Consider the following 25,991-nt stretch of genomic DNA (forward strand, 5'->3'; position numbering starts at 1 on the left):
AAATGTGGATGGGACTAGTCATGCCTGGCTTGATATTTGTGTGAGTGTGTGAGTGTGTGTGTGTGTGTGTGTGTGTGTGTGTGTGTGTGTGTGTGTGTGTGTGTGTGTGTGTGTTCATAGGTTCATCGGTTCATAGATTACTACTAGGATAACTGCCTTTGGGGGCTATTTTAAGCCTAGCAAATTACCACCTGTGAGAATGAAACCCTGTACCTTCTGTCTGCAAGGTAAACACCTTAACCCTTATGACAACCTCTCACCCTGAAAGCCGTGTGTGTGTTAAGGGGGCATATCACTGCTAACACTAGTTGAAACCACACATAAAATGTGGCTGGAACTCTGAGCTGCAAATAAGGCAGAACAAAGGGGCAGCTGCAGCAGGAGCAAATTATTAGGGGGTACAATTGGTAGTTGCCAATGGGGTGCAGTGTAGTGCTGCCAATAATTTAAGAAGCCATTGATATCATTGCTTCTTACATGAATGCATTTAATAGCTTTGTATTTAGTATAAACAAGTATAAACCCAGCATAAACGGCTCCAAAGTTATACCCCCTGGCTATAATATCATCTGTAATGACAGTATATAGAGGAAAGGTGGTAGTATTGCTTTAATATTTCCCAGCATCTACCACATTTCCCTTTATAGCAAACCAATACCAAAATTTAGTTCAGCAGAGCTTCTTATTGTTTTCCTCAACAGTTTCTCTGTTCACCTGTGAGAGAAAGGATCTTTGAGCAGCCTATCTGTCCACGAAGGAGTGGTTTCTGCCCAGAAATTAGTAGTTCACTGGCCATTATGGGCTAATTTCTATCTCTTTCATTTCCCTGCTATAAAACCCTCATTTGCGAGGTTTTTGCACTTGTATACAGCTCAGCAAGCTCCTGCCTGGTGCCCTGCAGAGTTCTACAGCAGCAGAGAGACAAAAGAGAGCATTGGTTCATAGGTTCATAGGTAGGTACTAGGCTATCGGCCCTGGGGCCTATACAAGCCCAGCCAAAAAGGTACCCTGGCTTTTGCCACCCAAAAATTATTTTCCTGTGCCACTGTCGAGCAGAGCCACAGAGGTGATCCCTGGGGTGATTAAGTATCATTTTTCTGCATTTTCTTGCTGCCTTTAGCTAAGTCTGCCTAAAATGTAGATTTTTTAGAGTTTCTGTGATTTAAAAAGCTTGTTCAGCTACATATTGTACTTATTTTACTGCCTACATTTTAGCAAAGTCATTTTTGTGTTTAAATTACCTGTTTAACTGTTGTAGGCTACACACTCAAGTGTGATAGCCATTTCTGTGCATTTAAAGTGTTTTTGATTGTATCTGCTTTATTTTCTGAAAATAAACAACAAAAAATACTTGTTTTCCCACCTTTCTAAGCTAGTATAGTCCAGTTTTCAGGTTAGTGCTGAATTCAGGGCTGTGTTATAAGATTCTGTGTTTGCCCATACCTTACTTGGATAGAAGGAAGTTTCTCTGTTCAACTGTGAGAGAGGGGAGCTTTGAGCAGCCTATCTGTTCCTGGAGGACTGGTATCTGCCCATAAATTAGTAGTTTATTGGCCATTTTGGGCTAATTTCTATCTCTTTCATTTCCCTGCTATAAAACCCATATTTGTGAGGTTTTTACGCTTGCATACAGCTCAGCAAGCTCCTGCCTGGTGCCCTGCAGAGTTCTACAGCAGCAGAGAGACAAAAGGGAAACTTTGGAGTGATTAAGTATCATTTTTCTGCATTTTCTTGCTGCCTTTAGCTAATTCCTCCTAAACGCCAATATTTTACAGTTTCTAAGATTTAAAAAGCTTCTTCAGCTACATATTGTACTTATTTTACTGCCTGCACTTTAACAAAGTCGTTTGTTTTTGTGTTTAAATTACCTGTTTAACTGCTGTAGGCTACACACTCAAGTGTGATAGCCATTTTGTGCATTTAAAGTGTTTTTTTGATTGTATCTGCTTTATTTTCTGAAAAAAAAAATATATATATATACTTGTTTTTCCACTTTTCTAAGCTAGTATAGTCCAGTTTTCAGATTAGTGCTGAATTCAGGGCTGTTTTACAAGTTTCTGTGTTTGCCCATACCTTACTTGGATAGAAGGTACTATCTCTGTTCACCTGTGAGAGAGGGGAGCTTTGAGCAGCCTATCTGTCCCTGGAGGAGTGGTTTCTGCCCAGAAATTAGTAGTTTATTGGCCATTTTGGGCTAATTTCTCTCTTTTGTTTCCCTGCTATAATACCTACATTTGTGTGGTTTTGCGTGCCGGGCAGCGCCGGTTAGCTAGGGTATAACTGTTTCCGGCTCAACAAAGTCTACTCTTCAATTTTTCCCTTGGAACTAGACAAACTTTCAACTTAAGCACTCAAACCATTCACTTCTCAGCCTGGCACTTGCTCTAAACTCATAGCAAGCACTAATAAACCTTAGCACTAGACCCTCCCCTATACTTTAGAGAAGGACAAGGCTCTCTATTCGACCTTCTGTAGAGAAGAACAAAGGTCTCTATTCAACTTTACCAGCCAATCAGTAAAACAGTTCACTGTACCTATCCAGGCATGTCCAAAGGGCAGTTTCAGGTGTACTCTCCGGTCCAACTGGTGAATCTGGGCATTTTGAGGCAGTGTTACAACTGCCTCATGTACACAGACAACCCTCTCCTCCTACCACCAAACACTAATACATGCGAGAGATGCAATTATACAGCCAAACTGGAGGCTAAGCCCTCTCAACCCAAGACTGGACCAGACAGTCAAGAGGAGAAGGGAACTACATGCATCACACCACCAGTTTCAGATAGACCTATGAAACCAGCACTGGCAAAAAACACACATAAATGCATGAAAACATACTTGGATGCTCCAAGTAAAAATCTGCAAATGCAACAGAGACCTCCAAAGCAGACACCCAAGCAACCTCCACCCCCCATCACAAACCATGAAACACATACTTCACTAAATGAGTGTGCCACGCAAGCACAGCCTTTAAGGCAAAATAACATACCCAACACACTGGTAATAGGTGACTCTATAGTCAGGCACACTGACGACCCACTCACTAGGCTGAACAAGGAGAAGGTTACTGTTAGCTGCCTGTCGGGTGCCAGGATCTGCCACATAACACAAGCACTCAGGTCACTCCAGAACAAGTACAAATATGACTCTGTCATTGTCCATGTTGGTGTAAATGACCTGAACCGTACCTCTCTGGACTACATAAAAAGAGACATGGAAGAGCTCTCTGATCATGTAGCCCAGGCCGGTATGACCCTGACCTTGAGTAGCATCCTACCACAGTATAAAGAAAAAGTTATCAATTTCAACAATTGGCTAAGCTTCTGGTGTCATTCAAAGAGGATCCAGTGTCTGTCAGCCTGGGTTGACATGCTCGACAAGCCACTATGTTTCTCTAGAGATGGCTTGCACCTGTCACCCTTAGGCTTTTGAATACTGGCCAAGTCTCTTGCCACCCCCATAGTGCCTTTTGGAGGCAAGGCTCCAAAGACAAACCCACCACCATAAATAGCACAAGGAGCAAAAAACTGAGGGTAATGCTACTCAATGCCAGAAGTCTAAACCTCAAAATGCACGCACTCGAAGCACTCTTCAGTATGGAAAAAATTGATATATGTGCAGTAACAAAAACCTGGTTTAAGGCTCCAGAGAGCACCCCAGCACTACCAGGCTACAACTCATACCATACCATACATTTTGGCCACAAAACCCAGACCGAAATACAAAAGGCGAAGGCTTATCCATATTCATCAAGGATACCCACACCTCCAGGTTAGTGGCACAGCATGATGCTTCAGAGATCATCCACGTGCAACTAACAATGGGCAAAACTGCAATTCAAATTGTAGGTTGCTACAGATCACCCACCATGTCCCAGGACCCCATTCCACATTTCTGGAAACACCGGGAAACATAAAGGTCCTACCAAACACCCTGATATTGGGTGATTTCAATTACCTAAACATTAACTGGGAGAACTACTCAAGTACTAACTCCCTTGCCCAACATTTCCTAGAATTTATAAATTCAAACGCCACTGGTCAACACCCCCACCAGAGGTGACAACATATTGGACCTGGTCATCACCAACATGGGCAACCGGTGTTTCACACTGGAGGTCAACCCCTCGCTGGTTAGATCTGACCATAAACTAATCACCCACCCCCGGTCAAAGAAACCACCATGAAAAACTTTTCAAAAGCAAACTTCACGTTACTTAAGACCGAGGTGGAAAGTTTCAAAGCCCCCATGCTAAAGGATAATGCTGCCCAAGCTGCAAAATTCTTTACTAATGCACTCTACTGGCACCTACAAGAATGCATGGATCATGCTATCTCAAGCAAAACCAAGACTCACTCCTCCAAGAAATGGAAACCAGTCTGGTGGACCCCTGCCATAAACAAGCTATACAACAGAAGGAGGAAAGTAGTACAGAAAAGAGTAAAATCCCAAGAAGGTAAGACATCCCTGATCAGTATCAGCAAGAAACTGCAATCCCTCATAAATCATCCAAGGCTAGCTTTGAAAGAAAAATTGCCAAGGACTCCAAAGATAACCACAAGGCATTTTTAGCTATGTCAAGAATCTAAGTGGCAATTCCCAGATCTGCTCAGAGTTAGGGCAGAATGGTACAAAATACACTGAACCGACCAATATCGCCAACATCCTGGCAGAGAGGTTCAGTGCAAACATCACCCCCCTCTCACCCCCAAAAGGGCCCATAACCATACCAGAAGAATGTAGTGCCCCTGAAATCACAGACACTCAGGTTAAAACAGCGCTCTCCAAAGCCAAAAACACAGCATCAATGGGACCGGACGGTGTCCCAGGCTGCATCCTACATGAGCTCAAAGATGAACTAACCCCTCACCTAAACACACTGTTCAAACTCAGCCTCTCCACAAGCTACATGCCCATAGAGTAGTGCACAGCAACGGTTATTCTGCTCCACAAAGGTGGAGCCACAACAGACCCCGGGAACTATCGCCCTATAAGCCTGACTAGCTTGGTCTGCAAGGCTATGGAGCACATCATCATGGATCTCATTAACAGAGACATCGGGGACCTCCAAACACTGGACCCTACCCAGTTTGGCTTTGTTAAGGGCAGATCATGCCTCCTAAACCTGGTGGACTTCTTTGAGACAGTTGCCAAGGCTATAGACGAGGGAAAGGTGGTCCACACAGCCTACCTAGACCTTGCAAAGGCCTTTGACACCATTCCCCATTCTGGTATTATAGACAAGCTCACCAGCCTGAACATAAACCCCTACGTCATGAGATGGGTTGCCAACTGGCTCACAGGCAGAATCCACATGGGAAGAATTGCTGAGCTAGGTCTGACTCTAAACCGGTTACAAGTGGCATTCCCTAGGGCTCAGTCCTAGGACCCCTCCTGTTTGGCATATACTTCTCAGAGGTACAGACAAGCACAGGAGGTCTATGGCTGACCAAGTTCGCAGATGACTGCAAACCAGGGGCTATAATTGACTCTCCGGTTGACACAGACATCCTCCAAAAGGGTCTCACTGAGACAGATACCTGGTGTCAAAACCATGGCCTCAAGCTAAATGCCAAAAAGTGCATAGTCATCCCCTTTGGAAAAAACAAAGTACCCACAAACTATCACATAGGTGGTAGCCCCCTAAATACAGAAGAAGTAATAAGGGATCTGGGGACCCAAGTAGATAGTAATCTCTCCTTTGATAATCACATTGCCAGAGTGGTTAGAAAATCCTTCTATGTGGCCCACCTAATCACAAAAGGGTTTGTATCCAGATCAAAAGAGGTCATTGTGCCCCTCTATGCATCACTCATCAGACCCATCATAGAGTACAATGCCCCATTTGTGATGTACCTTACAAGACACCTGCAACAGCTGGAAAGACCACAGAAGTACCTCACCAAGAGGATCACTGGCCTCAAACAGATGCCCTATGCAGCTCGACTGAAGAAACTCCAGCTGTACTCGGTTGCATACCGCATACTCAGAGGTGATCTATGCCTGACATACAAGGCTATGTCCAACCCAGAATTGATGGGCATGCTTCACCTAAAGAAAACCATATCCCCTCGAGCCACACGCTCTAGAGAGCTAAACCTCACCACAACAATAAATAGGACGTGCTGGAGGAATAGATTCCTGTCCCAGAGACTTCCTGTGCTCTGGAACAAGATTCTAATCTACATTAGGCAGAGCTCCTCGCTAACACTCTTCAAGAGAAACCTTGACGAGTGGATGGGAAATAGAAAGTTTACCCCGGGATCACTTCAATGGCTCTGCTGGACAGAGGCACAGGGAACTAATCTAAAGGGGGCGTCGAAAGCCAACACAATTCTGGCTAGGCTTATAAATGCCTTCAGGCAGATAGCCTAGTACCTACCTAGGAACCTATGAACCTATAAAATAAATAAACAATTATAAATAAATATGTATTACTGTCCTTTACATCCCTCCTAGTGGCAATACAGCTATACTAGAAGATACCCTACATTGAATATCTATAACATTTCTACAAGGAAAAAATACTATTAGGTGATGTGAATGTCAATTGATTGGATGTAAAGTCTAACTCCCCTACATCTAGCTTGAACTTACATGGTTTCACACAACTAATAGCCCCACACATTATAGCAAGACATCAAATTCCCTATTTGACTGGCTCCTAGTATCAGACCCTAGCAAATACACCACCACAAGTACAATGTCAGACTCTCTCAGTGATCACCTCCCAATCTATATCACCAGACATCTCACACATGAAGTTAAACAGCATATTTATAAAACAACACGCAACTTTGCCAAGTTTAACCCAGAAATGTATCATTACTACACTACCATCTATTAACTGGAACTTCCTAAAAATCCTTCCCTTAAATGATGCTGCAAATTAATTTAATGCAACTTTTCTAAATACCCTAAATAGTGTTGCACCTTCTAGAAGGTTCATAGGAGGTTACTACACTAGTGGCTCTAGAGTCTTTACAAGCCCAGCCATGTTAATTCCAAGCATCCCCATTTGTTCTTTTTGGGTAGTTTGCAGAATGAATTTATGAACAGAGCAGGTCTCTGATCAACACCGGCTACCCTTGTCCATGAGGGACATGGGTGCCACTCCAGGGGTGAATTTGTGGTCTCCCATCCAACTATCTATGTTGTATTTGAATAGGGACAGTGAGAAGCTCTGTTTTACGTGAACAGGAAGTCTATTCCAGAGAAGCTGCATTCTCCGGGAGACATATCTGTCTCTCCAGCATGTTCTATTAATGACACAGGTTAGGTTAAGATTCCCCGACTGACTCTTGTCCCATTTGACTTGTGGATGTAGAGTATTCCCATTAGGGCAGGGTTGGAGTTTACCCTATAGGCCAGGCACAAATCACCTCTCAGCAGCCTATAAGATACAGAGTAAAGTGACTGGGCTTTCAGCCTGTCCACGGAGGTCATGGATTGCATTCCCTGTATTTTCTTAGTGAGAAACTTCTGAGGTTTGTCCAGCTGCTGCAGGGGTATGGTGAGGTACATACAAAAGAGTGCTGTATACTCTATTAGGGGTCTGATGAGGGTCAAGTACAGTGGAGTTATAACATCCCTTGACCTGGATACTATGCCCTTGCTTATGAGGTCTACTATGTAGAAGGCTTTCCTTACTACTGTGGCAACTTGGTGGTCAAAGTTCAGATTGCTATCAACTTGCATTCCCAAGTCTCGCAACACTGGGTTGGAACTCAGGGGGGTATTGCCAATATTGTAATTTGTAGGGAATTCTGTTTTGCCACAGGGAATAATAATGCATTTTTTTGCATTTAATTTTAGAATGTGGCTTTTGCATCAATCATTCGTTTGTGTTATCCCTTCTTGTAATATGATGACACTGTTAGGAGACTCAATGACTGCTCTCAGTTTGCAATTATCAGTGAACTTGGCAAGCCAGCAGCCATTTACTTTGGTCTGGACTTTTGTGAAATAGATGCCAAGCAGTAAGGGGCCCAGCACAGACCCATGTGGTACTCCACTGGTGATGGGTCTACTGGTTGAGGTAGAGTCACCAATTTTGACAGTGTGTTCTGTCTGTGAACCAACTGGCTACCCATCTAGTAACGTGAGGGTTAATCCCCAGCTGGGAGAGTTTGTCAATGATGCCAGAGTGGAGATTGTGTTGAAAGCCTTATGAAGGTTGAGATAGGCTGTGTGCACTGTTTTACCTTCAGCAAGGGCTTTGGTGACATTCTCAAAGAAGTCTACCAGGTTTAATAAGCATAATCTACCCTTAAGGAAGCCAAACTGGGTTGGGGCCAGTGTTTCGAGGTTGCTTATGTTCTTGTTGATAAGGTCCTTGATAATTCTTTCCATGGTCTTGCAGATGAGGCTGATTAGACTTATAGGTCTGTAGTTCCCAGGGTCAGTTGATGGCCCATCTTTGTGCAGGGGGATTACTGTTGCTGTTCTCCATTCTGGAGGAACATCGCCAGTTCTCAAGCTATCTTTAAAGAGAACGCCAAGTGGGTCTGCTAGGTCTTATTTTAGATTGTTTACTAAACTACCTAGGATATTATCTGGTCCCACTGAGGCTGTGTTTTTGGCTTTGGCAAGTGCAGAGATGCCCTTTTTTTCTAGAGATACTAGGCAGAGTACTGGTGTCAGATATGCTTTGGGATAAAGTAGGTGGGGATAGGAGGTGAAGTTTGCACTGAATCTGTCAGCTAGCAGGTTGGTGATATCTTCCAGTGTAGTATGAGAGAACCCATCTACAACCAGTTTGACACATAGCTGGGCATTCCCTTTTAGACTTCAGACATAGTTAAAGAATGCCTTATGATTATCCTTGGCTAGGGATGCAATTGTAGTTTTGTAATTTGCCTTCAAAGACCTTACAAGATTTCCATTTTTCTTGTTTAGGCTTAGGAGGGAACTTTTTCTCTGCAGAGTGATATCCCTCTTGCTTTTGGACAACAGTTTTTTCCTCTTGTTATATAATCTGTTTATACTTGAAGTCTACCATGGTGCCTTGTTCTTACAGGAAGACCTGGTTTTGATCAAGTCAGGTATAGCAGAGTTTATGCAGTCACTTAAGTGTTAGTACAGGGCATTTGTGTACACTTCTGCATAGTGATCATTGATGTCTGCTATTGTGGGTGGTATGAAGCTTTTTATACCACTGCTTAATACCCTGTAGTTTGCTTTGGTGAAGTTTTTTTATAATTTTTGTTTCTCTGAGGGTGTCAGTTTCAGTAGTTACTTCAGACAAGACTGATTTGTGGCCTGGCCTAACCATGGAGGGCATCACACATGGGGAAGTACAGTGATGCCCCCCATGTTGGTGAGTACTATGTCCAGAACATTAGAGTCCCTAGTGGGGGTGCAGACTATCTGTTCCAGAGCATTTGTGTTAACAAAGGAAGAGACTAAAAACAAGTAATGCAATTTGGCTATCCAAAAAAGAGTAGAATGATAATGTAGGACAGAGAAAAAGCATGGAAAGAATGGCAAAAATATAAACACCTCAATATCTTGAAAACTTCAGAATGCTTCACAATTGTACTAAAAAGCAAATAAATGAAGACAAAAAAGTATACTGTAATAACTTTCAGAATAATACTAACCACAGACCTAAAAAGTTTTGGATATCCATTAAAGAAATCTTACATTCCAGCCAAAAATTCAACCCAAACCCCTCTCCAGATAACTCACCACTCAAAAATTGCAATACAGTTCAACTCTTGTTTTATAGATAGTATAGTATCTCTAACCAAGGATTCCTCAATATCTAATCTGAACCTTGCCCAACAGCGACATATCACCACATCCACTTTCACCTTCAAACCTGTGCCCACATCCTATATAAAACTACTCTTAAACAAACTTAAACCATTCTATTCTTCAGCTGATCACCTTCCAAGTGAGTACCTAAAAATAACAGCCAGTAGCATTGCCTATCCTGTCTCAATCCTTATAAATAGGTCAGTCCAGGAATCCCACGTTCCCTCTGTCTGGAAAAAGTCACACATTATCCCTCTGCACAAAGGAGGAAATTCAACAGACATTAATAACTTCAGACCTATAGAAATATTATCTTCCCCCAATAAAATACTTGAGAAATGTATTCAAAAACAATTGCTAGATTATCTCTTGCAGGAAGAACTATCCTCCACATAACATGACTTGCGTCCTTCCCAAAGTACTAGCACTGTCCTGGTTTAAGGGAGACACCACTATTAAGCTAATCATGCCTTATTGTTTCCAGGACACAATTCTTTTAAATTCAGAGTTTTACAAATTTTGCATTTCCATATTAGAAGAGGTGATTTTAATAAAGTTGTTGAGATGTGTGAGCTAAAATGGATTGTTTCTTTGCATGCATATGAATACCCAGGATTTAATAGTGGTGTCTCCCTTAAACCAGCCCTACTGAGTAGGTGGTGATATGGGTTACATCACTTTGTTTGACTGGTCTTTTTTAATTAGTTTTAGTTGATTGGTTGTGCTATGTTTTAAATATCTCTGTGTTTTAACATACTTTTGCATTTGGTCTGATGAAGTGGTAACCCAGCGAAAGTGCTAACCTTCTTCAATAAAACAGTTTTTATACATTCTTGGTGTTCAACAGAAGTTTATCCTGCCTGGACCATGTTGGTTGACTCACAATTATTTTAATCAGTTTGGTTGTTTTGCTTGTGAGTCTCCTTTAGCAGTGTGGTTAGCTTATTTTTGCCTTTTTACTCAGTAAACTTGCCACTTACAGTCTTAATTCATCATCCCTAACTTGGTTCCTCAGTTATATGTCTAATCATCAACAGGCTACAAAATGGGAGAACAATCTCTCCCCACTGCTGCCAGTATCTACCGGGGTTCCCCAAGGGTCCATTCTTGGCCCCTTCTCTTCCTCATATTTACAAACAATCTAAATACAGCAACAGAACTTGCCACAGTAATACAATATGCTGAAGATTCCTCTCTAATATGCTCTGCCCCTTCCCTCCAAGAGCTTCAGGTTAAAATGAAAAAATCTTTCCAGGACATAGAAACTTACCTCTACAGCCACCAACTCATTCTAAACTCAAATAAAACTAAGTTAATGATCTTCACAAACAATTCCTCCAAGACCAAATCCTTACCTCTCTCTATTCACTCCTCAAATGGAACCAAAATTGAACCTACAAATCAAACAAAACTCCTAGGCATCATAATAGATGACAGGCTAAAATTTGATATTCATATCTCTGTAACTGTCAAAAAAGTCCATGCCAAAATGGGCTCCCTCCACAGGGCCAAACTTTACCTAATACACCAAGCCAGACTAGCCAAAGCAAGATCTTACTTACTGTCTACCCTCCTGTACTGCTCACTCATCTTCACCAGCTTATGTAAGGCTGACCTTAATATACTTGAGTCCTGCTATAACAAAATAGTCAAATTTGCTGCTAATCAGCCTCATAAAACTCACCATTGCTCCACTCTCCATCAACTTAACTAGCTAGAACTTCCCAATCTGCTAATACTAAACCAACTTATCTTCTCCCACAAAATAATTCACAGCCCCAATAACTGTCCAGCACTTTTTAACCTGGTCTAACCTAATATCACTAGCAGGTCCCTCAGGTCATCAAACAGGTCATTGCTAAAAGTTACCCAGTCTCACAACTACCACAGTGACTCGGTTTACTATCATTTTCGTGAACGACATGCTGTCGGCAGTTATGCTGCTAAAAATCAGAATGTCGTTCAGAAAATTAATAGTGGTTTGGATTGTCGAACACACTTATGCAAATGCAGTAGTGCATTTGCACAAGTGTTTTTGACAATATGTATGAGATCGCAGTACAGTGAGGATTGGAAATTCACCCATATCCCCACTGTAGTGCAATATCGGAGTTGGAATAAATTAGTAGCAGGAGGTGCAGGGGGTCTTGCCCCCCTGCAAAAACGTGATATGTCATATAGGAGTTTGATTTACATCAGCTCCTATACGGCTATCACATCACATTTTCAGCGGCAATGTCGACTTAAATGTTTTGATCATTTGGGACGACATTGTGTACACTCAGAACATTTCATTTCAGTTTAACCTTTCATTATTTCAAACAGCAAATGTTTTGCCATTCGAACTAATGATAGTAAACCCAGTGACTCCCTTTATTACAATAAAATAGCAAACACCTGGAATGCTGTTCCTCCAGACATCCAGAACAATCCATGTTTGACTTTTTTTAAAAGTAAACTAAAAGAATATCTCAACAACAACTGGCGCTGCCCCTGTACTTCACCTGAATAATCTCCTCTCTCCTATTTCTCGTCACCCAACACCAATGATTTTCTTTAATTTTTTTATGGGTTGCTATTTGAATTTTTAACATTTCCAATCTGACTGATATTTGATTTCCCAGTGATGCCAAAATCTCTGTTTTATATTATTTATGTTTATACATATATATATATATATATATATATATATATATATATATATATATATATATATATATTATGTTATTGTGATTACATAGTTACTTAGTACCTCTGTCCTCATGTAATTGTTCTTTGCTCACATACTTAAATGACACTGTTAGCTGTTTTTTAGTTTAGCACACCTTTTCTTCTTCTTCTGTTGATGTTACATTGTGCTTGTTTCTGGAGCTTTTCTCCCTGGGTGTCTGCTGAAAACGGGCCACTGGCCTAGTCAGATATTACCCAGTTAGCAAATCTAAATAAATAAATATTGTCAGTTGCTTGGTATCTTTGATCTCTTCCAGAGTACATTTTATCCCATCCTAAAAGCACAGTCATCCTATTTCACCTTCTGTTTATCCACTTATCAGCACGTACCACACTGCATCCATTGTAGAGGTTTGTTATGCCTGCAGTCTGTATACCTCCTTGTAACAAAACAGCAGAACACTGATTAGTATTTTTGTTTTTTTGTTTTTTTATGAGAGTTAGGGGAAGAGTTATGTAAGCTGTTCTAGTATAAAAAGATGTACAGACTGCAATCCAGGTCAGAGCCTGTCCTTCTTAAGCAGTCTTCAATGCTGGCAGTCTTGGGTGGAGCCTGCCCTTCCTAAGCAGTCTTCAATGCTGACAGTCTTGGGTGGAGCCTGCCCTTCCTAAGCAGTCTTCAATGCTGGCAGCCTTGAGCAGAGCCTGCCCTTCCTAAGCAGTCTTAGATGCTGGCAGTCTTGGGTGGAGCCTGCCCTTCCTAAGCAGTCTTCCATGCTGGCACCCTTCCTAAGCAGTCTCCGATGCTGGCAGTCTTGGGTGGAGCCTGCCCTTCCTAAGCAGTCTTCAATGCTGGCAGCCTTGGGCAGAACCTGCCCTTTCTAAGCAGTCCTCGATGCTGGCAGTCTTGGGTGGAGCCTGCCCTTTCTAAGCAGTCTTCGATGCTGGCAGGTTTGGGTGGAGTCTGCCCTTACTAAGCAGTCTTCAATGCTGGCAGTCTTAGGCAGAGCCTGCCCCATCCTAAGCAGTCTTTGATGCTGGCATTCCTGAGTGGAGCCTGCCCTTCCTAAGCAGTCTTCAATGCCTGCAGTCTTGGGTTGCCCTTCCCACGGATTTCTGCAGTGACTTAGTATTCTTTAGCTTTGCCCATCATGTATCAGTCCCACAGCCAGTCACTGAAACATGCAAGCCTTCTTTTCCCTGTACATAGTACTGATAACATCTTGCAAAAGGTGACTATGTCTCTTACCTACCTGCAATGTCCTTTTGTTTCCCTGTATTACCAGTTATATTGTTTGATCCACATGCACAGGTGCAGGTTTTTCCCTATGATTTCCATCAGAGCTTGATTTGCAGTGGTAATATAGACTCAACCTAAATGAAACTCCTGTTCCATTACTACTACATAGCCCTGTGATGAGGACACTAGTTGCTTCATCCATACACATGTTCACCTCCTTAACTTTTGTTTTGTCTACTGAGCAATTCAAGTCAATACATTTTGATTCTTCCTTTATACCTTACCTTGCTGAGGTTCCTCCCTCTTTTGTTCAATTTCCTTCCTCACTTTCATCATAGCAGATATTTGTGTACCAGATATTGCTATCCAGTCCAGGACTGTCTGTTCTCTTTTGGCATACCAGTGTCATAACTTATTCCTTTGAAAGTGCCAAAAAAAAGGCTACATGTAGAAGATACCTTTATCATCTTAGTTCCATATAAAACTGCCCTGTTCTCATCTAGAGGGGCACATGTTTTGCACTGATGAGCGAACTAAAGATAATTTTACTGAAGTATTTTTTTTCTTTCAGTATTTCCCAGGATATCCAGCTCAAACATGAAGACTTAAGATTTGTGAAAAACCTAGCAAAAGGGAAATTTCAACAGGTAAAGGATGTTCTAGAAACCATAGCTTTTGAAACACTGTAAATGTTAGAGAGTATGCAACTCTGTATGTATATGATGCTCATAGATGTAGTGAAACAGAGTTTTGTTGTTGTTTTTCTTTCGGCTTTTCCTGGTTAGGGGTCACCACAGCAGAACTCCGGTCCGCTAATGATTGGCAGTTGATTTTTACGGTGCCGAGGTGCCAGCCTTCAACGAAGGCATGCCCATTCACTCATGTCTTTCAAACGCCACTCGACCACAGGGAGGACATGCAGACTCCACACAGAAGGCGCTCCAGCCGAGAATCGAACGGGAGAACCTCTTGCTGTGAGGCGACAACGCTACCGCTGCACCACCACGGCTTAGAGAGTAATGAAGCTAAAAAAGTCACATTTAATATTGGTACCAAATGGTCTCAAAGTAGTAAGTATTATTTTGATATATCCTTTTTTGCCTGTTTGGATCTGGCTCCCCCCTGACCATTCATTTGTCTTCCCAGCTACTCTATGGACCCATATGACCCATTTGTTCCCCAGAGGTGAGAGCCCTATGGCCCATTGTTTCCCCTAGGACCAAGGCCAAATGCATCAGCAGCAGTATAGTCATCCACATGGGTATTAGGGATATTATTTTTATCCTACCATTTTCCCACACATGCCCAGTGCTGCCTCTGGGGGTTGAATTTGCAATGTATATTGCAAGGGAGTGTCACTTGTTTTCACAAGTAGTACAGGCTTTCAGATACCATGATCACCATTAAAGCAAATTTCTCCTTTGGCTGTCCAGTCTCCACATAGGAGCTTAATTTCCTAGGCATCCACCTCTTCCTTCCCACCTTTAGCAGAATGTACAGACCAGCCATTAATTCTTCTCCCATCCCCAGTCATCCTCACCAGCTCTAATACTACTAATTAATCCTAGGTCATTTGGGTCATTGTCAGGGGCTCTGTCTCTTCACACCACCAAGCTTGATAAGCCTCTTTTTGGTGTAAATTTTTTTGAGCACATTCATTTTAACCAAAGCAAGATGTAGGTATTTCTAACATCCTTGCAGTGTTAGGGAGCATAACTAATGAACATGTTTAGTGTGACTGATTAATTATGCAATGTTAAGTTCCCTTTTAATTATTTAGGCAAGCACAATTTGTTCATTATAATGTCATTACATAGTTAGGCTATCTTCTCTGATTATGACAGCAGAAATGGAAATATTTTGTATAGTTTAAGTAAATGACTACACTTATTGTCTGCATATGAAGTTTCCCTCCAGTGTGATGTCATGTTTATCTAAATTATTTTTTAGATATTTCTTGCAGAATTCAAAGGGACAAGTCAGAGGTTTGCAATCAAGGCATCAGAGAAGCATAAGAAGGATCAAAGTAAATTAGACAAGTATGTACACAGGAAGGTTTTTTTCTCTCTCTCTTTCTTTGCATGATTTGCCCAAGGGTAACAAAGAAGAGCAGTTCAAAGTTTCCCTGAAACAGATGCCAGAATAGATACACTGTGAAAAAATCTGTTTTATGTGTGTTTATTATTACATTGTTTTACGCTCTTTTTTGCAATATTACTGTGTTTTTGTTTTTTTTTTTTTTTTTCAGTTTTTAAAAACCTAGGTAAGGACAGAAAGAAAACTGTGTTTCTTTAGTTTATGCTTGAGGGAGAGTAACTGTTTGGGAATTGTGGGAGGAACTAGAAACAGTTTTTTTTGTTTCAAGGTGGCAAATAAAAACAATTCAAGTTTTTTATGGGGACAGTTGCCAGACATCAGTGGTGTGTGAGGAAACCTGATTTCCTAAACTTTTACTGTTATGCCCAGTGGCTCTTGAATTGTCCATTATTTCAAAATGTCACCTCCCTCCTACTGTAGATCAATATAAGATCATATTGTAAAGGTTATCCCATAAACTAATCTTTAGTTATTCTCCCATACATATTTTTGGGTCTAGTTCATTTGATCAAATGTCCATGTTTGAACAACAAATCATTGAGTCTACAACAGTGAATATGCAAAATATCAAACAAATGCTTGCAGAAGAAAATGTCAACATTTGTATGTGGGAGCTCGCACAACAGCAGAGGTTAAGATTTGCCTTTTCTCACCACTGTGTGATCTCAAGAGTTGGTACATATAATTAACAGGGTTTTGGAGGTGCAGGGGAGATTGCCTTCCCCTACATAAAAATGTTTTTTTTTTTTGTTTTTGTCTGGGTTTCAATATTCTTCACATTCGCTGATGTGGCTTTTAATATTCTGGATGTTTGCTTTTGTGGACTCAGTGTTTTGTTGTACGAGGATGTATTTGTTCAATCAACTGAACTAGACCCATATTTTCACATCCGTTATTTTACACTTCAAAATTCAGAATTCAGTATCTGTAAAAGTAGCTGCAAACAGATAAAATATATACATGTTTAAAATGAACACTCTGCAAAGTCAATTTAGTGGGCATTTGACAAAGGTAAAATTTGATTTTTATTAGCAGTATTAATTTCTTTCATTTTTATGTTTAAGTTTGGGATTTTGTATGCAGACTCTTAAGGAGAACAACAAAAATCATACAGAGTATTGTATTCATAAAACAGCAGGGAGCATTCTAAGAACTAAACCAGCATGAGAATGGAGAAAAGAGATTCTGTTGATAGGGATGACTCTGGTTAGGGATACAGATAATAGGCAAGAGGGGGCTGGAACTTATTGGAGAAAACTGGCAAAGGAACCATGGTACAGTAAACTCTCAGTTAACCAGAACCATGGTGATTGGTAGATGCTGGATAAGTGTAGTTTCCGGTTGCTTGAGAGCCGCTTTGTGATTTTTGTTTGGCTTGTATACTGGCATGTGAGCCAATCAAAAATCTCAAAGCGGAGCCACTTCTACTCAATGCAGAACAACGGGCTCTCCATTAACCAGAACTCAAACGATCAGCACTCCCAAGCAACCATCAAAATCTTGTTTTGATTGGCTTGCATGCCAGTATACGAGCCAATCAAAAATCGCAAAGCAGAGACCTGTGACATGGGAACCTTTAAGGATGGAGGCATCAGGGATCTGACCTTGCAGGAGCCTGAAGTTAGCAGGAGTTAGTCTGAAAAAAAAGGCAAAAAAAAATACAGTCCTTTTGAAGGGATATGCTTTACTACCATATTACACTGATTATATGTGCAGACATCAGTGCTTTATCATAATGTATAGAATACAGAGCACCTGAAAACAGCAGTCTGACTTATCAAATAGCTACTGTATCACTGTGCTAGTGTGTGTGTGTGTGTGTGTGTGTGTGTGTGTGTGTGTGTGTGTGTGTGTGTGTGTGTGTGTGTGTGTGTGTGTGTGTGTGTGTTACAAAATATCAACCTGGAGTTGAAGTATTAAAGCTTCTAGGAAAGCCAGTAGGTCATAGGCTTAATAGTAAAACCCAGATTGTACCATAAACCTGAAAATCTTGTCCTGCTGCAGCAATTGTAAGAGCCAAAAGTCACCACTGGAATGTCATACTACAGTAGGGAGCAGTACTGATATTCTACTGGTGCTTCTGTCATTGTGGTTTAGTGGATATGACAATTCATGGCATGCTGTAAGCATAGCCTTAAGTTTAGCAGCAATGGTATCAACATAGGTTCCAAAGATAAGCTGGTGGTCAAATTAGAAACCAAGATATCTGAAGTGTTGTTCATGGCATACAGGTACTTATGTGGGAGATTATGGGCCAAATGTCAGATAGAGGTCCCTGGCAATTATTTCCATTTCCACAGGATACTGCCCATTGGCTTCACTATCAGTACCCAGTTGACCCATTCATTCTGTGCAGGTGAAAGGCAGGTGTCCCCTGGTTAGATGACAGCCTTGCGGCCCATTTGTTCCCACCTGTGAAGCCCAATCAACTCACTGATTCCTCCAGCGGTGAGAGATGAATATTATAAAGCAGGCCAGCTAGTGGGTCCTGAGAATCAGCCTACTCATGGAGGTCTCTCCCTTCTGTGCTTCTCTTTTGTACCATAAGGCTGCCTAACCATAGGAAGGTCTGCATGCCTACATGCACACACACACACGTGCGCGCGCGCGCACACACACACACACACACACACACACACACACACACACACACACACACACACTACTTTCTAGGTTAAGTCCTGCATATTTCAGAGATGCAGCACTTAATCTAGCAAACACCTGAGAATAGTTAAAAGCTGTCTATAGAATGATTGTAATCATGACTGATGAATGACAGCTGGTAAGCTGTCAAACTATCCTTTAAAAATTAGCACTGAGTTATTAAGTTTGCTACTACCTTAATAACAAGTTTGACAGTTTACTTGTTGTCATTAAGTGATTATGGCTGCAACAGATTATTAGACAGCCGGGGGGGGGGGGGAGGGGGTTAGTCACCAAATGGGTATGTTGCCAAATTCTCTTGCTATAGGTCTGAGCACACCTATCACTTGTGATATTAGCCTCTAAGAAATATCTGTCAGAGTGATTTCTGGCTGATTCAGTATACACTTTTACCCAAAATAGTCCCACTTTAAACAAAATATGACTACAGCCTTCAAAAATATGAAGTTTTGTTGTCAAGTGCTGTGCATTCAGCTCATCAGCATATCACAGTTTGCCTTAAATAGCATTATTATATACATTTTTTAATGGGAGCTTTGTACCTTCTGTTTCACAACTCCATTATGATTACTATTTCTGTGCATTTTACAGCTTCCCATTTCTCTCTCAACTTACTTGCTGGATAAGGTTTACACCACAGTAGGCATAATACCAGCCAGTAAAAAACAGGGTTTGTCTTGGTCATATGTAATAACTTCTTTGTATTTGTACTCAAAATATGCATTTCAGTAATGATAAATTACTTGTTTAGATACGAGATTTGCCTCCTTTTTGTTCTCCTTGAATAGCCTGCAACCTTTTTTCAGTTCATAGGTTCATAGGTTCATACTAGGCTATCTGCCGAGGGCATTCATAAGCCTAGCCCATAGTTTTGTGGCTTACGCCACCCCTTTTGTATGGGGAACTATACCCATTATTTTGCTGTGCCTCTGTCTAGCAGTGACACTGAGGTAATCCCCGGAGTATATCTGCGATCTCCCATCCATTGGTCAAGATTTCTCTTGAACAAGGCCAGCGAGGTGCTCTGCCTCACATATACCGGGATTTTGTTCCACAGCATAGGGAGTCTTTGGGTGATGAATCTATCCCTCCAGCAGGTCCTATTAATAGCCGTGTCGAGGTTTAAGTCTCCCGCCCTTGTGGCTCTGACGGATCTAGATTTTTTGAGGTGAAGCATATTCATCAAATCTGGGTTAGACATGGCCTTGTATGTCAGGCAAAGGTCACCTCTGAGCAAGCGGTAAGCGACTGAATAGAGCTGGAATTCTTTCAGTCGGGCAGCATAGGACAGATTTTTGAGACCCTTTATCCTTTTGGTGAGGAACTTTTGTGGCCTCTCCAGCTGCTGCAAGTGTCGGGTCAGATACATTCCGAATGGGGCATTGTACTCAATCATTGGTCTGATGAGTGATGAGTATAGGGAGACTATGACCTCCCTTGATCTAGATGTGAATCCCTTCATGATAAGGTGGGCAATGTAGAAGGTCTTCCTAACTACTTTAGCTACATGGGTGTCGAATGACAGGCTACTGTCAACCTGGGTCCCCAGGTCCCTGATAACTTCTTCTGTGCTCAGAGGATTACCACCTATATGGTAGCTAGGGGTAACCTTGTTTTTCCCGAAGGGTATGACTATGCATTTTTTGGCATTTAACTTTAGGCCATGGCTCTGGCACCAGTCATCCGTTTCTGTGAGACCCTTCTGAAGGATATCTGTGTCAGATGTGTTTTCGACTACGGCGCCCAGTTTGCAGTCATCTGCAAACTTTGTCAGCCATAACCCTCCTGTGTTTGCTTGTACTTCAGAAAAGTAGATGCCAAACAAGAGTGGGCCCAGGACTGAGCCCTGTGGGACACCACTTGTGACAGGCTTTGAGTCTGACATGGCGCCAGCAACTCTGACCCATCTTGTGATATATGGGTTAACATTTAAGCTGATGAGTTTTTCAATGATACCCGAGTGGGGTATTGTGTCGAAGGCCTTTGCCAGATCGAGGTAGGCTGTATGGACTGCCTTTCCCTCATCAATGGCTTTGGTGACTGTTTCGAAGAAGTCAACCAAGTTTAAAAGGCATGATCTGTCTTTGACAAAGCCAAACTGGGTTGGATCCAAAGTCTGCAAATTCCCTATGTCTTTATTTATGAGGTCCATTATGATCCTCTCCATAGCTTTGCAGATAAGGCTTGTCAAGCTAATCGGCCGGTAATTTCCAGGGTCTGTGGAGGCACCGCCTTTGTGAAGTGGGACCACAGTCGCAGTGCGCCACTTCCTGGGTACGTATCCAGAGGTGAGACTATGATTAAACAGCTGTCCTAGCTGTGGGTTTAATTCCTCATTGAGTTCGTGGAGCACACAGCCTGGGACACCATCAGGTCCCATGGATGCTGTGTTTTTGCTTTGGAGAGAGCAGTTCTCACTTGGGCGTTTGAGATGTTTGGGGGCTGCAACCATTTGGTATAGATATCTCTCCTTTGGGGAGGGGAGAAGTTTGCACTGAACCTGTCAGCCAGTATGTTGGCAATGTCTGTAGGATCAGTAATCTTCACATCATTTTGAACTAGTTCTGAGCATATCTGGGAGTTTCCTCCCAGGTTTCTAACATAGCTAAAGAAGGCCTTATGATTGTCTTTTGAGTCTTTAGCTATTTTTCTCTCAAAATTTGCTTTGGATGATTTTATGAGAGCTCTTAGCTTTTTACTTATAGTGATCAAAGGTGTCTTACCTTTTAAGGATTTTGCTCTATCTTGTAGTAGCTTCCTCCTTTTGTTGTAGAGTTTGTTTATGGCTGGGGTCCACCAGACTGGACGCTTGCCCTTGGTACAAAGAGTCTTTGTTTTGCTTGGGATTGCCTTATCCATGCAGTCCTGCAGGTGCTGGTAGAAGGCATTTGTAAGTGATTCAGCGGCTTGAGTACTGTTTTCCGCTGGCTCGGGGGCCTTAAAGGAGACCACACTAGTCTTTAGAAGTGTAAAGTCGGCTTTCAAGAAGTTTTTTACTGTGGTCTTTTTTATTTCAGGCGGGGGTGGGATGAGGACCTCCAGCAAGATTAGTTTGTGATCTGATCTCACCAGTGAGGGGTATACTTCCGGTGTTGAACATTGTGCTCCCATGTTCGTGATGATGAGATCAAGTATGTTTTCTCCTCTTGTGGGGATGGTGACTAGTTGTTCCATGGCATTTGAGTTTATGAATTCCAGGAACTTTTGGGCTAGGGTTTTTGGGCTTGAGTAGTGTTCCCAGTCTATATTAGGGTAATTGAAATCACCTAGTATGATGGTGTTTGGAGATAAATTTATCCCCTCCAGTGTTTTCAGGAAAGCCATGTGAGGTTCCTGAGTTTGTGAGGGTGGCCTGTAACATGCTACAATTTGCAGAGCAGTCTTGCCTATGGTTAATTGCACCTGGATGGTCTCCGATGCATCGTGCGTTGCCACCAGTCTTGAGGTGTGGGTGTCCTTGATGAATATGGATACCCCCCCTCCTTTCTTGGTATTGTCCGGATTTTGGGGCCGGAACGCATGGTATGAGGTAAAACCTGTTAGTGCTGGGGTGCTCTCAGGAGCCTTGAACCAGGTTTCTGTCACAGCACAGACATCGATGTTCTCCATACTGAGAAGGGCCTCGAGTGCGTGCATTTTGAGATTTAGACTTCTGGCATTGAGCAGCATTACCCTTAGTTTTTTCTTTTTGTGTTCTAGGGTGGTAGGTTTAGAATTTGAGCCTTGCCTAAAAAAGGCACTATGGGGTGGCAAGAGCCTTTGCCAATATCCGGAATCCCAGGGTGACAGGTGCAAGCCGTCCCTTGAAGCAGCGTGGCTTGTCCAGCATGTCATCCCAGGCAGACAGACATTGGATCCCCTTTGAATGACACCAGAGTTTAAGCCAATTGTTAAAGCTGATCATCTTATCTCTGTATTGTGGCATCATTCTTGGTGAAGGTAGGATACTGCTCAAGGTCAGGGTCATACCTGCCTGGGCTACATAATCAGAGAGCTCCTCAATGTCTCTTTTCATGTAGTCCAAGGAGGTACGTCTCAGGTCGTTTACACCAGCGTGAACAATGACTGAGTCGTATTTGTACCTGCTGTTGAGAGACCTGAGTGCTTGCGTTATGTGACGGATTCTAGCGCCCGACAGGCAGCTTACTGTAACTCTCTCCTTACTCAGTCTGGTGAGCGGGACGTCAGTGTGTCTGACTATGGAGTCACCAATGACTAGTGTGTCTGGCATTGTGTTTGGCCTTAAGGGCTGTGACTGTTTGACACCCTGACTGTGAGGTCTATGTGTTGCAGGTGTTGTGTTCTGAGGTGGTGGTTGTTTGGGTGTCTGCTTTGGTGGCCTCTGCTGTTTTGGTAGATTTCTGATCAGAGCCTCCGAGTATGTCTTTGTGTGTTTATGTGTATGATTTGAGGTTGTGATGGTACTATGTGAGACTGGGTCTATAGTGTGTGTGGTAACCTTCTCCTCCTGTCTGGTCTTGCCAGTCCTAAGTTGAGAGAGCTCAGCCTCCAGTTTGGCCGTATAGTTGCATCTCTCGCATGTATTTGTGTTTTGTGGGAGGAGGAGAGGGTTGTCTGTGTACATGAGGCAATTGTAACATTGCCTCAATATTCCCAGGTTCACCAGCTGAGCAGGAGAGGATACTAGCAACTGATCCCTCGACATGCTAGAAGGAATAGACAAAAAACTTTAAAAAGAGATTCCGGGGATGTGAGTGTCTGAGAAATGGGGTTCGCCTTTTTGGGGTACTATCTATAACAAGAGTGCTGTATCTCGGTGATAAGTACTGTAGGAGCAAGTGCTAGGTTTGACAGATACAGAATAGGCTACTCAGAGTCAGGTAGAGATGATCTATTTAGTTATAGGATATGCTGATTAGATCAGTAGTATAGTTCGAGGAAGGTAGTTTTAAGGGAAAATTTGAAGAGTGGACTTTAGGTAGCCCTAATAGTTTAAATCTGCTTAACCGGCGCTGCCCTAGTGTGCAACGGTAGCAGCTCCACGCTAAATCGCGCTAAACCGCGCAAACGCGCGTTTAGCGTTTTTTATATCAGGGGGCTGAAAGAAGCTAGGAACTGGCCCAAAACGACCAATAAACTACAAGTTGCTGGCTGAAACCTCACAAAACTGGACCAACAGGCAGCTCAATGCTTCCCACTCCCACTGGTAAGCAAGGGAACTTCCTATCTTCCAAATTAGGCAAAGAATCAGTAACAGGAACTGCAAACAAAGTCCAGGGATCAGCAAGCTCTGAAACTGGACTATTCTAGCTCAGTAAGGCGGGAAAACAAGAGATATTTTTTTTTTTTTTTTTTCAGAAAAAAGCAGAAACAGATACAGTAAACACTTATAAATGCTATAAATCGGCTATCACAGCCTACACAAACAATTTGCAACAGTTACAGATTTTAAAAGTAACAAACTGAGAAACAAGTGCAATAACAGAATAAATGCAGAATAAACAATAACAATGTATCAGCAAGCAGGCGAAATACAGTTGCTAGATAAATAGAAGTGGAAAGCCACAAAAAATATACTTAAATCAGGTAAAGTCGCTTTTTTAGCTCTCTGAAGCTTGGATTACTCTGCTGGCCACCACGAGGATCTGTGCTGAGTAGGTACAAGCTACAAAACGCGCGTTTAGCGTTTTTTATATCAGGGGGGCTGAAAGAAGCTCGGAACTGGCCCAAAACGACCAATAAACTGCAAGTTGCTGGCTGAAACCTCACAAAACTGGACCAACAGGCAGCTCAATGCTTCCCACTCCCACTGGTAAGCAAGGGAACTTCCTCTCTTCCAAATTAGGCAAAGAATCAGTAACAGGAACTGCAAACAAAGTCCAGGGATCAGCAAGCTCTGAAACTGGACTATTCTAGCTCAGTAAGGCGGGAAAACAAGAGATATTTTTTTGGTTTTTTTTTTTTTTTTCAGAAAACAAGCAGAAACAGAGCCATTATTCATCCTAGATGGCTTCCTCCAGCAAACAGCCACTACAGTACTGCTGGACAACTACTGATATATTCAGGCTTCTCCGGGTATTAACTACTTTCATTGGATTCCTGATGTTGTTATTTAATCTTCTCAGGACTTAACAATTTTTTAAATAATTTTGTTTTGTACTTAACCTTCTCAGGTATTCACTAGTTAGATGGCATCCCTCAGATTGCATACCAAAAGAATTATCGCATGGCTACTGATATACTTAACCTTTCTCAGGTGTTCCCTAGTTAAGATGGCTTCCAAGGCACTAGTGCGTGGCTATTAATGGCATTATATCCCCTGTCCTCCTTAACCCACTAAATGTGTACAAACCATCAGTGTGATAAGTACTTCATTGTCAGTATATTGTGAAATGAGGAATCAGTCTCTAATTATTTTTTTCTTTTTCTAATACTTGCAGGCTTGTTCTTGAAAAACAGATCTGGGAAGATACAAGCAGTGTAAAACATCCCTTTTTGATAAACCTCTTTACCTGCTTCGAAACACAAGATCACATATACTTTGTAATGGAGTATGCTGCCAACGGCAATCTATGGCAACAGTTACAAAGTGGCCCATTCTCAGAACATAAGGCCATGTAAGTACATTATGAATATTAAAGAAGACTAGCAGTGACTTATATATGTTTGTGGGCCTTCACTGCTAGCCACAGCACAGCACTTTGTGAGTGTGTGTGTGTGTGTGTGGGGGGGTGTTGTCTGTAGCAACACCAGTAAAGCTGTTAGTATGCATTGATTTTCTCAGTATTAAGATTTACCAGGGAAAATATTAATGTCGAGCTTTGGAAAGATGAAATAGTGGTATACCTACGATGTTACGAATAGGAAAGAATATTAAAAATGTTTGGCAGGGTATTGCATTGTCCATCATAACTATAAAGAACAAAAAAGTAAATTTAAGTAGTATGAGAGGGAAGTTTATATATATATATATATATATATATATATATATATATATATATATATATATATATATATATATACACACACACACACACACACACACACACACAGCGTGCGTGTGTGTGTGTGTGTGTGTGTGTGTGTGTGTGTGTGTGTGTGTGAGTGTGTGTGTGTGTGTGTGTGTGTGCGTGTGTATGTGTGTGTGTGTGTGTGTGTGTGCGTGTGTGCGTGTGTGTGTGTGTGTGTGTGTAGAGCATGAACCTTGCATTCTCAGTAATTCATGACTTAACAATTTTAGATTTCAGATGGTACTATTTATTTGTTTACTAAACTACAGTTGTAAGCACTTGAAGGAAAATTAGGTAAAAGTAGAATTGTAGGGCCACCAACTGCATTAACTAAGATTTTTTTAGTTGTCCTCCCAGAGCAGGGTAAATTTCCCTGTCCTTACAATAGTACAATCTCCAGTTGAAGGCTACAAGCAGTATAACACTAACATAAGATACTGCAGACAGCTGAAATTACCAGCATATCCGTGATGTTTCACAACTGGTACAGTGTATGAGACGTTACATAAAGGGTGCATAGTTGTACTTCTCACACTACTAGTTATACAGAAACTATGTTGATTAAACATACCTCGGCAAACTGGAGTTTT

General features: G+C 41.9%; 1 protein-coding gene across 1 annotated transcript in view; it reads left to right on the top strand.

Moving 5' to 3' along the window:
• The window catches only part of LOC122787930 (serine/threonine-protein kinase N2-like), a 122,978-nt gene extending 97,966 nt beyond the window's left edge, over positions 1-25,012 (top strand). The window contains exons 10-12 of the mRNA XM_044054856.1: positions 14,241-14,316; positions 15,620-15,708; positions 24,832-25,012. Coding sequence (XP_043910791.1) covers positions 14,241-14,316; positions 15,620-15,708; positions 24,832-25,012 — 346 coding nt within the window. The remainder of the gene's footprint in view (positions 1-14,240; positions 14,317-15,619; positions 15,709-24,831) is intronic.
• Positions 25,013-25,991: the final 979 nt, after the last annotated feature.

The sequence above is a fragment of the Protopterus annectens genome, chromosome 13.part0 (genome assembly GCF_019279795.1).
Source record: "Protopterus annectens isolate FY-2018-M chromosome 13.part0, PAN1.0, whole genome shotgun sequence".
In the NCBI taxonomy this organism is placed as follows: Eukaryota; Metazoa; Chordata; order Ceratodontiformes; family Protopteridae; genus Protopterus; species Protopterus annectens.